A 12601-nucleotide genomic window follows, 5' to 3' on the forward strand; every position below is an offset into this window, starting at 1 on the left:
CCTGCTCTTTTCCATAAAAAGTAAATAAAAGTTGTGAACCTGCGTCTAAAACCAAAGTTAAAATCTTGTAAACCACTGAATATTGGCATTTTGATATGTTTAGCTGAAGTGACTCAAGACTTAAAGAGGACGGTGGGAAATGTAGACAACTGACCGCTTTACTTCATCATGATCTCACTTGAAGTATGAGCTGTTAATAGGGAATATGCAGAAAAAGAATCCAGACAAATATGATAGGCTGCAATAACTGCAGCTGCTACATGAATGTTTAAGTTAGGTATCTTCTGATACTCCTCAGGCATACAAAATATAACGGGGGGGGGGAGGAAGCTCCCGCTTTTCCTCCACATTGTAATACGTCTTTCCATGTCTTTTTTTTTTTTTTTAATTTATTTGCTTTTAGGATTCATATAAGTTGTGTGCATATATCCTTTATACAGAGGTGTAGATAGCAGCATTTGAGACTAACATTAAAAAACTAGGAAATATGAGAATTAACCATAGCTGAAAAATCTCACATTTTTTACCCATCTGTGATACAATTTTTCATTAGAGGAATGTGCATTCATGAAATGCACGGTGGATGTTGCTCACAGAGAAAAAAGCTATTTGTTTTTTGTTTCATGTGTGGTGCAAATTTTATTGCAAACTGTAGAAATTCTGCTTATTAGTTATTAATATACATATCATGTACTTTGGGTGACTAACTGCAGCATATAAAAGTTTATGAAAAATTATTTTACATAGCACAGCACTTCTATGCTGTAATGGACATTATTCCCCTTTTTTTTTACAACTAGGAAACTGGAACTTAGAAATGTCAGTGCTTCTTGGGACTTCTCTTGAGTCTTCTTTTTTTTATCTTTTTATAAATATGTCATGCCTCTTGTCAGTCTCCATGCTCTCAAACTTGAACATCTTTGGGTTTGTTTTAATTTATGCTCTAAAATCTTCCCTGAAGTGAAAGTAATTGTCATACTAAACCTAGATAGGATGCTTTCCAGTTCTTTCTCTTCCTCTTCCCCCTCCCTCTGGAAACTCATGCATGTGTACCATATAGAAGCTTGTGGCCCGTTTTGTGGCCGATGCTTCAAAGCTGAAGGCAGCTTTTACTGTAAAATAGAATACAGATTTTGCAAGTAGTTATTTGTTGCACTTTGAAATAAATCTTTGTGAGATTGACTTGTGTACCACTTAGCTTTTGTAATATAGGATGCTGAAAACAATGCTGAGGCACTACTAAGACAGGATTCGCTCTTTGCTGCTATTACAGTATATTTACCATCTGGCACGTTGGTCTGCTAAGCTCCTGCATATGATCCTAGGGACAAATGCTGCCCTTCATTTTGTAGCTAATCGGACTATAATATCAGCAGCTCTTGACATCAACAAAAAATAACCACTGAACGTTCAATGATTTGCATGTGATGTTGTTCCCCAAGTGCTTATCATACAGCACTGTCTTGAAAAGAAGTATTTTAAATTATGGGTCAGTAGTGGTGCAGTAAGTAAAACTCCTCTCCCCTCCTTCTCCCAACTCTACAACGACCGAGTTGTTTAATCATAGACTCATAGAATCGTTTGGGTTGGAAGGGACCTTTTAAGGCCATCTAGTCCAACCCCCCTGCAGTGAGCAGGGACATCTGCAACTAGACCAGGTTGCTCAGAGCCCCGTCCAGTGTACACTATGAAAAGGAATGGATGCCACTATTTTACGCTCAGAAAAGAAAGGCAGACTTCCTGAATGTACATTGTACAAATGTTGGTGTTATAAAATCGTACTGCACTTAGTATTTTAGAATTACAGAATAAGTGTTTGCATTCCTGTGCAATGTAATGACACATAGATCGCATCATAGAGCAAACATCACTTGTCTACTCTGAGACTAAAGTTGAAGTTTTAAGCTGTATTTTCTAGATTACTATTTTTTTCTGAACCTGTGTCTGTTTAAAGGAGGTTTTATTTGTGGCTTCATGGAAAGCTTTCCTACCCCTGCACTGTCGACTGTCATTGCAGAGATTTTTGCAGGCTTCTGCAGAGATTTGTTCTTACCATTTAACACCAGACTCTTTCTTCCTAGAAGTTCCACTGTTTTTCTCTAATTTTATGCCTTCATGTGGATGCCTAGTCTCATATTGAGAGTTATCTCATTATTTCCCTTTCCTTTGCTTTATTATAGATCAAGGAAGAAAAGTTCTGAAGAGAATTATCTTTGCCTGCTTCTCCATCCTTTCATATTTCTGCTAATTTTTCTTATTTCCAGAAGAATTGGAATGCTTTCTCCTTGAATTAGTTTTAATATTTTTCCTGAGAAACAAAACATGGTTACAAAATCCCCTCAATTCACTCTTGTCATCCCAGAGAACTGTGTTTCTGTTTAAATAACGTTCTGTTGCATGTGCCTGTCTTGAAGAACAAGAAGTGTTTCTTCAGTTTTAAGATAAAACCTAAAAGCTTAGTTACGCATGGATACAAGTTGCTGAAATGGGTTCCCTCCCACTTGCCTGCCCTCCCTGCAGACATTAAGATGTGGTGAGTTGGACATACAGATTTCTTGCAGTAGCTACATTTTAAAGTGATATAGATGGACAAAGGGACAGAGCCTGTCTTCCAGAATTTTAGAAATAATAAAAAACTACACTATCTTTTTCTGAACATGCATTGCCAGTTATGTATAGGGAAACGCTGTGAACAACATTGGAGAAAAAAGAATGCTTTCAAATTTAACCCTAGAAAAAGTTTCACTTGCTAGTAATTAATTAATTTTGCTATAGAGTTTTCAGATCTAAGTCTTCTTACACCTTCTCTTTTCTTTCTGTTGCAGCAGAAGTCTTGTGTCCATAATAAGTTCTGCTTCCTCTGACATGAAAGAGTATTTTTTAAACACACATAGCTGACTGTTGATGCCAGGAAGTTATGTAGGCTTACTAAATGTAAGTCTTAGAAAGTAATATACAGTAGTGAAAAAGAAACAAGGAAAACATTCTTAATTCTGGAAATAAGTTATATCAGAAAATTCTGAGTAATCAGAAGGAATTCTTGGTAGAAGTTTTTATGTTTGCATCATGGTTGTTGAGCTGCAGTGTCTGTAGGCCAGACTAGACCATGAGACCAAACTGTTCAACCTGCTGCTTTTTGCCTTGGAGGAGCCAACACACATGGAAAGGGAGGACATAAAGCTGCAGGCACTCAATCCCTGCTGCGGAGGCATGTGTTTAACTGCCACTGCGGCTTCTGCCAGGTGGGATGGCAACACTAGTATGCAGGGGAAAAAATATGGCTATTGCAGATAACTACCCTAATAAAAACTGTTTGACATCGTTGGTAAGTTTTGGCTGGTAGTAGAAACAGGGCTTTTAAAAATTCAATCAAAATTCTGTTGGGAAGAGACACTCATTGTAGCAGCATTGGTGCACAGAATGGCCTATGTATTTTTTTTTCCAAGTTTTACGGTAAGAAGAACTAAATGATTACTATTAATGTAATTGGATCAAATTTGTTTAAATAATTGGGCGTCAGGAGAACAACACTGAAACATCAGATATTATTACAGATCATCTATCTCCAGTCAGCTCATTGTGCTTCTGTATGTCTGTAGGAATTTGAACTGAGAATCTCTAATACATAATAAGTATGTGAAAATTAATATTTTATATTTAAATTCTATTAGATTAATATTTTATGTTTTAAAATACCATACTAAATGATTGAGAAGTTCACAAAAAGCACTGTTTTTTAATGATGTTTTTTAAATGCTTACATAGAGTTGATTTATGTGTCATCAACCAAAGAAAGTGATATTCTTAGTCCAGACTGATCTGTTATGCTGGATTGCTCTGGTTCGCTAAGTCATCTTGTCTGTTAGTATCTACAGATAAAAATGGATTATACTCTTTGGAGTGGTCCATAACATTAGTGACAAACAAAGATTAATTTTGATTCAGTTTTAAGATTTGCTGTGTCTGGATGCAGGGGTAATGCTCTTACATCAGTGGGTTTTGATCTAGCATAGCTATAAGCTCTTGCTGCTTCCTGAATCAATTCCACTCACTCACTTTGCCTACTAATGCTTTTGAAAACATTTTTGCTGCACCTTGGCCATTTTTACACATCTGTATTCAGATATATTTGCCCTTTGTTGGTTGCTTGCCACATTTCTTTTGTGGTCTAGCCCTACCAGGGGACTGTATTCTCATGCAGTTAAAAATTAGTGTAATCATTGGACGTGAACTGTCACAACAGGACTTTCACTGCAGACAATATTAATATTGGTATTTTCATAAAATTATTTGCTTGAGCAGCTAACAATTCTTTAATCAGCCCAGTGAAGATGATATAAGCAACATTCCTGAAGGCTTTTTCTGTTTGTATTTCTTTTATTCTCTCGCTTATGCTTTCCTAGGCAGTGATTCCTTTACAGTCTGAGTTACGTTATCTGGTAAATAGACAAGTGTGATTTATAGTTTTGCTGTGACACAGACCTACTTTTCTGTATGTGAACAGATGTTTACGTATGTCATTCAGGAAGGGCATATTTATTTTGCTCTGTATGGTTCTCTGTTGCGGTGGCCCTCAATTTCTTAATAACTTTCCTAGGTGTGATGAATTCTCTAATTTACTAATATGGGTCATTCTCAATTTAAGATAATAAAGCCTTCCGGCTACAACTTAACTTTTAAGATTAATAATAGCTGTATTCCATTTCTCCATTTATCAGTAATTTGCACCTTGTTTTTCATTAGAAAAATAGTTTTAATAAGGTTTTGTGTTTGTCATGAGAAAAAAAATGGAAAGCAACAATAAATTTTAGGTATACAGTCATGTAATGACTTCTGAAATATGGCATTGAGTATGAAATCATGTGTGTGGGAAGTAAAATTCAGATACTCTACTGGCTTTTTCAGAAGCTTGTTGAGAAATGCAGTCAGAACTGCCTATAATATTATGTGCCTCCTTGAGGTGCACTGAGTCTAATAGTGGAGTTGTAACACAGTTTTTAAAATTAATGTCTTAATATCCATGTAGTAATAAATCTGTAATTTGTAACCAAACACATTCATAGCCAATCTAACTTCAGTAATACATGGTCAGACCACCATTTCTGCTCTTACCCGTTTTTGATTAATTCATATATAAACCCTACAGAAAGATTGTTTAAATTGACTGCTTGTTAATTTCTTAACTCCTTAACTTCTAGCTTCATTCTTTAAGTATCCTTTACAAAATTCAAACATTCAGCTGTCAGTGGAAAAAAAAAGTTTCATTCCAGTATTAAGATAAACTATCTGGATTAATAAACAAGCCTGATTTACCATAGAAATTGATTATCTTGGAAAAGTCTGAAGGAAGACATTAGATTTAGTATATATCTTAGGATCATGGAAGGTAGGACTCTGACAGTGCAGGACATAGTGTATTTTAATAAAGATACAGCATCAAGTCTTGTATGTAAAAATGCTGGGACTATTTGGTGAAGTGAATACAGCCCAATTTCAGATATTTCAATAGTGGGAAGGGCCTCCTTAGGTGGGACTCTAGCTGGGTGAAATTACAGTTAAGTTTAAAAAAAATAAAAATACTACAAAATCCAGAAATGGAGGAGGAATGCATTTAGACTTCTGACTGGGAAGAGTTTGTTCTTTACACAGGATACTATTAAACTAATAAGCATCTGTCCTCTGTATTAGATGAAGAAGGTTAAACACATGTAGTGAATGCGTTAAAATAACCATTCGGGAAATTGCAAATAAACATATGAAAACATATGATCACCAGTTTAATAAATTGCTGGGGTTTGTACCCTCAAAGTATTAACTCATTTTTCTCTTGTAATTTTATCTTCAAAGAAGTAAGGACATATTTGCACTGTTTTCTTTATAATGGATAATAAGAAAATATAGTTTTAGTCTTTTAAATATACATCAGAAATTAAGCTCTTATCTATACTATAAAACTTGAAGGCTATCGAGCAAACAAATCCAATTATGGCTTAAGCACTGAAGAAAGTGAAATCTGATTTAATTACTTCTCTCAAAAGAAGATTACCTCTTTCAGCTTTTATTATGAAAACTCTACAGTTATTTTTATCACTATAAAAAAAATAACAAGCTTGGAAGAGAAGCTATTTTCATGGAGTTCACATTCTGGTCTTTGTTACTTAATACTCAAGCTGAAAATTTGAGTCCTTATACAAACTTCTGATTGTGTAGAAAATAAGCTAAAAAAGCGCTTTATGATAGATAATATTTGTATTCTTAGATATGGGATTAGAAAAAAATAATTTAAGCATTAGAAAGAGCAAAGTGGGCATGATTTTTTTCAAATTTCATTATCTTTATAAAAAGATCATCATTATTGCTGAACATACGTAAAAATAACAGCAGGCTTTACCAAATGCAGTGAAAATATGCTGTTATGATATAAAAAAAAGTTGGAAGTGATGAAGTCACATTTCCATTTCATTTAAGAGTTCTAGAGCTGTTTCAGGAGTGAATGTAGCTTTACATGTAGCTTTACATTTGCAAGAGAACAAAATACAGGGCCATTGCCCTTGCTGCTGCTCGGATGAGATCTACAGCCTCTGCCCAATCCTCAAGTGAAAGGGCTGAAGGACAGATAAAGGATGAGCGATAAGATTGTACCCTATGCAAATAAGATTCAGGTATTTGCTCAAATCCCACTTGCCTCCTTGCAAAGCGGTACTTCGTATGCATAGATGTGGTTTAGTCTCTGGATATAAAATCAGGCATGATAACCAATTACTTTAAGTGTCCATTTCTCAGGAAATTAGACTGGAATTGTAAAAACTTCATACATCTATATTAAAAACAGAGACTGGCAAATACTCATTCTACAGAAAAAACTTGAAGATATTTTCAAATTCAGTCATGTATCACCCTAATGGAATAAGCAGTGACAATTAATTTCTTGCTGGGCAAAATTGTAAGAGAGGCCAGGGAAGAGTGCATGAAGAATGGTGTGAGGAAGTGGATGTAATTTTTATTAAATTGAGATAACTTTTTAAAATTTTAATGTAAAACCCACCCAAAGCTCTCTATAGATAAGCGACATGAAAAGATATTCTACTATGTTCTACTGTCTCCTTAAAAGCCTATCAAATATATAATGCTGGTCCAAGCAAGTATCACCCAATTAATCCCACTGGTTTTGATGGAAAGTATAAAATGTTGTGAAGATGTTTGCCTTAGTTGGGTAAAGTGCCGTTATTCTAGTGTCTAAACAATTAGAAATGTTACTTAAAAATCTATTATATTTTTGTTAGACACTGATTTCTTTTGGCCAATGATATTTAAGGTATCTTAGTTTTGATAGAAAAATTGGACGGATAGAAGGACTAAGCAAAGGGAAATTTAACAGTGAGGAAAGGAAGTAAGCTGAAATAGTAAGAAGGAAGAGAGAGGGAGAAGAAAGGAAGAGGAAGAAAATACTTGTATGAAGAAACTCCTTGTGAAATATTCAGTAGGGAATTTTGTCTCCAGGTGGGATCTAACACACATTTCTATTGACACATACCATGTAGATAAGCTTTGAGAAGTGAGACTCCTTTACTCATATGTTGCGGTTGTGCCCAGTAATCCAAATATTTTTGGGTTATCTCAAATATTATAGCTAAATAGCAGCAACGTTGTCAGATAACCATTTTTCTTTAAATTTGTCAGTTTGCCTCTTGAACATTTATCTAAATAAAATTAATTTTGTGTGATCTCAAAATTCATATTTTTATTGGGCCTTGCTGCTGCTCACTCCCTAAATCAGAAAATCTGTGATAGACAACACCAGGAGCTCTTCTGCTCTTGAAGGAAGTGTCTCACCAGGAAGCACTGGTAGAGAAGAGGGCTAGATACTTACAAATTTGAATTCTGTTTCTGACTTGGAGAACAAAAGTCCCCAGGTTAAAGTGGCTTTCTAGTTACATACTTTGAATTTTAATCAATAATGCTGAAGGCTTTTCCTGCTTAAAATACTTCTGCATTGATAAAGTAGGTAATTATCACATTATAAGAATAGTTAATTTTATTTCTTTTAAGAGTATTATAATTGCAACTTTGTGAAATTCATGTATATTCCAAAAGTATTGGTGGCTTTTTTGTTGGTGGTTTGAAGCATGTGCAAAAATTGTAGATGGGGTAACATTAGCAAGAGGATTTCAACTCCCTTAGTAGTCTAATGGAGAAAATGGGGTTCCTTATTTCTGTTGCTGTCACTCCTGGGTTTTTGAAGTTAATCTCCGTGTGACTCATCAACCTTTTAAGGCATAGAATGCTATTTCAGCCAAATCATAAAAGTAATATGATGCTTTATTAGTGTTTAAACTCTAAAAGACCTTTTAATATTTGGTTGAGGTATGCATAGTAAATCTAATATTATTTAATTGTAGAGCAAAGCAAGAGGTGTGTTACAAAGGGTTATGGTTATGATTATTGTTACCAGTAATTTTATAACTGTGTCCTTTGCTTGTGCTCCATGTATAGGGAGTTGGTCTCTCAGTCCATGGACATTTCCGAGTTGCCACAGAAAAGACACTTTTCGCAATGCCAGAAACAGCAATAGGTAAGTATTTTACCAGATTATCACATGTTGATGTGTTTAAAGATTCACTGGCTGTGTAATCAGGATGAAATGTCTTTGTCTGAAAGCATTGGCAGTAATGAAGGAATTTTAGAAAGGAATTGGAGATGACCATATATGGAAGTATTTTCTATTAAATTAATAGAAGCTTATCTGTATTCTGGGAGGTTAATTATTGAGGTTCTTAACCAGGGGTTTACTATCTAGAATGACACACAGACTGTCAGGATACAATTTTTTAAAAATGGAAGTAGATCTGAGGAACTAAGTCTTTGCTACAGATGTAGACCGATAAAGTCTGAAGATCCTAGTGCAAGTATGTCAACTTTACATTTGGAACTCAGTATGAGTCAAACTGGCTGTACTGCAAGCTGATCTGCAATGTTAATGAGACAGATGTTGAAATTCCAGCTTTTCGTATAGATTATTATTGTAGACCCATTACAGTTACGTACAGATTGCATGCAGGCAAGATCAGTGTCGTCATCTTTTTTTTTTTTTTTAAATAGCAACATGTACCTTGTGTTTTCTAATGTGTGATCCTGCAGCTTCTTTGTCAACTCTGAGATGTACAAAAGAAAATGGTGCTGCGTCTCAGAGCTATATGAAGATGGTAGTATGCCTCAAGAAAAGTCAGTCAGATTAAAGTGAACCCTCTTGTGAAATCATTCATGCTTCCTTTCAAGACAGTCCTGGCACCTACAGGGTATCCACATTGAACCTATTATTGTCTGGCATATATACTCCACTAATGCTTTCATCAATGTCCAAGTCCCTTCTCCATGGTTATCAACAATGTTTATGAAGAGTGCTCAAAACCACCTAAAACCTATCCTGCATTTCTGTCATGCAAGATTTCTAGTTTCCACACCTTTCCAAAGCACGGCAGCTGAAGGATGATTGCAATTGTTCTTATCTTTATGTCCTCAAGCAGAAGAATGAGGGTAGTCTGTAACATGTGGCCCTGTTGAACACGTTTGTTCAGAACAGAGAACCTTAGCCGGTGGTTAAACAGCTTAAAAAGCACAGGACATGGTGCTATTAAGTTCAATCTTTGTTTCACCTCAAAGAATTGGTTCTAAGGAGTAGTGACCATAGTTTCCTTAAAAGAATTTCCAAACAGTTACGGAATGTTAAAACTAAGAAAAAATGTAAAAAAACCCAAACCAGGACTCAGTTCTGAAAACAGAATAAAAGTTATAATATTCTGCTTTTGTTGAGAATATTTAAAGTACAGTAATGTCATTACAACTGAAGGTAAAATGCACACTTAGCTAATGATAGGATTTTTGTAGTGACCCGTTAGTAATGCTTAAAAGGTCTAGCATTTTTCATGTTTTCAAAGGGTGTCTTACACATATTATCTATTGTTTATTGCTATCCAGCCTGTGTGAAACATGTCACAAGACTTATTCTGAAATTCTTAAGATATTAAATGAGCTGTGAGTGTCAAGTCAAATAAAACATAACCCCCCCAAATATAAGCAAGCTCATTATTATTTTAACTCCTGAAAAAAAAAATTAGAGCAATTTCTGCTGGCTGATAAATGTAATGTAATTTTTCTGAACAAGTAAGTTTGGTATGAGAAAAACAAAAACTATTGCAGCCCTCCAAATATTTTTCTCTGCTGAAGGAAACCTTAGTAAACTAAATAGCTCAAGCATTAATACCATGTGAATTTGCTAAACTGCTGAAGTGCATGATCAGTTGTTGTACAAGAAAATCATTTGAAGGAAACAATTATTTTTAAAAAAAACTAAACAGAGAGGTTCTTTGGCATATAAAATTATTCTAATAGTAAAGATACCTTTGCTTTCTTCTTCAAAGGTAAAGATATGAGTAGTCTTATATTAACAAAAATTATTTACTTAATTTATTGTGTTGACAAGGACTTATTAAACAAAAATAGACTGTGAAGACATGTGAAGAAAAAGCTTAGAACTTGTTTAGGGAAGCAAGTAATTAAAACCCTTTTAGGATCATTTAAAAGTAAAACCACTGAAATCTGTTTGGATTTAAGGGCTTAGCTCTTTTGATCTGTGGTGTATGTTTAAAATGTCTACCTGTCTAGATACTGTATTAATTGATTTTTTTCATATGTTCACTTATTTCAGTATGCATGACACCTTTTCTGTGAAATGAAAACATTCAGCTGCTACATTTTCACACAATTCTGCAGTTATACACCACTATAAACAAAAGGAAATAGATATGCCACTTTGCAAATAGAAATAAAAGGCAGTTCTAGATTGTAGGAGTTTGAAATGGACATAGACAGGATAAAGCACTGGACAGCAGTCCACACATAGGAGGGTGTGGACAAAACTGGTGACAAGAACAAAAGGCGAAATTATATTGTAAGAGGTGGGCTTTAAGGTGATGCTGTAATAATAGTGGATGCTTACTTGTATATCCCTATAAGTTTTTAGCTTTCTGTAAGTCATTTACTAATAAATCTCCAACCGCCTCTGCAAGATAAGGTAGGAATGTAGTAGTGCTACCTTTATCTTATGCTTGGCAACTGCAGAGTTTCAGAATTGGGACTACAGTGAAGCGTGTTGCATCTGTCTCGGAGTACAGACTGCAAGTCAGCGTTACAGGCATAGGCGTTTAGCCTGGTCAGCCCAGCAGACATTCAGTTCGTCTCTTATTTAAGTAGGGATTTGAGAAATAATTTGTAAATAATACTAAAAGGAAAAAAAAATAAAGTATTTATGGAATATGTTAAGAGAATCCCAGTAGCAAGCAGAAACATACGAGAAGCATTATTGAGAGAATTAAGAGGAATATATAGAACAGGGACAAGAGGAGTAAAGTTACAAGAAGAAAGGAAGACAGGGACCTTGAAAAGGATACAGTAGAAGCTATAGCAGACTACATTTATCCAACCAAGTAAGTTTAAAGTGGATTAATTACACCTTCACTAATCCTGTTTGTAAATTCCTTAATAATTAAAGAAATTTAGTTTTATTTGTCTCTAAAGCAACTTAAGCTAATCAACTTCAGTTTATTTAGAACTAATTTCCCTGTGTATGGCCATGTGGAAGGGCCCTGTAGATCCTTATAGGAAGATGGCTTTCACTATGGAAACTTACTGGAACACGAGGGGAATAGTACTTCAGCATCGGTATTTTAATTACAGCAAAGAGGAAAAGGTTGCGGCTATTGCAGCCCTGGTGGATGGGGGAATAATGTAATTGCCTTTTTGCTTTGGAGGGCATTGGTAAGATAAGTTTCATTTTGAAATGAGGGATTTTTTTTCAGTAGTAGGATATCCAAAGGGAGACAGATGCATAGAAACATAAAAATAAATGACAGGCTTGGCATAGATACAAAGGCTCAAACTGAGAAGGTAAAATGCAGAGTAAACTATTCAGAATGTAAGTACAGATGAAAAAGAAGGTAAGTGATGAATTGGGGTTAATACAGCTTAGGGCTTTTAAAGGGTTGCCAAAAAGATGTTGAGCATTTTAGGAGAAGAGCTGTATGTCTCCATAGCCTTTGGGATGAGGCATAAGTCAGTTAATAGCAATGCAGAATCACAGAATCATTAAGATTGGAAAAGACCTTTAAGATCATCAAGTCCAACCATCAACCCAATACCACCATGCCCGCTAGACCATGTCCTGAAGGGCCACATCTACACGTTTTTTGAACACTTCCAGTGATGGTGACTCCACCACCTCCCTTTGCAGCCTGTTCCAATGCTTGACCACTCTCTCAGTAAAGAAGTTTTTCCTGATATCTACTTTAATCCCACAGACATCAGTGGGAGTGGGAATAGAATCCTGCAACTATAACTGATAGGAAGTGGCTCCTAAAAACAACTTTGTGATGTATTAGAGGCAGCAGAACTACAGGAGGACCAAGAGGGAACCAGAAAAGAAGCTGAGAGATGAGTGAGAACATAAGGCAGTGATGAACTTTAAAGATTATTGAGAAGAGGAAAACACTGAAGAGAAGCTGTCTGAGAAGCTGCCCTTGATTCTACCTAAGGGGGAGGAATATTC

At 35.3% G+C, this 12601-nt stretch overlaps 1 protein-coding gene across 1 annotated transcript in view; it reads left to right on the top strand.

Annotated features, from left to right (window-relative positions):
- The window catches only part of HIBCH (3-hydroxyisobutyryl-CoA hydrolase), a gene marked incomplete at both ends in the record, with an annotated part of 46119 nt that overhangs the window by 15225 nt on the left and 18293 nt on the right, over positions 1 to 12601 (top strand). The window contains one exon of the mRNA XM_082001210.1: positions 8494 to 8572. Coding sequence (XP_081857336.1) covers positions 8494 to 8572 — 79 coding nt within the window. The remainder of the gene's footprint in view (positions 1 to 8493; positions 8573 to 12601) is intronic.

The sequence above is a fragment of the Phaethon aethereus genome, assembly GCF_964289735.1.
Source record: "Phaethon aethereus genome assembly, chromosome: 6".
NCBI lineage: Eukaryota > Metazoa > Chordata > Aves > Phaethontiformes > Phaethontidae > Phaethon > Phaethon aethereus.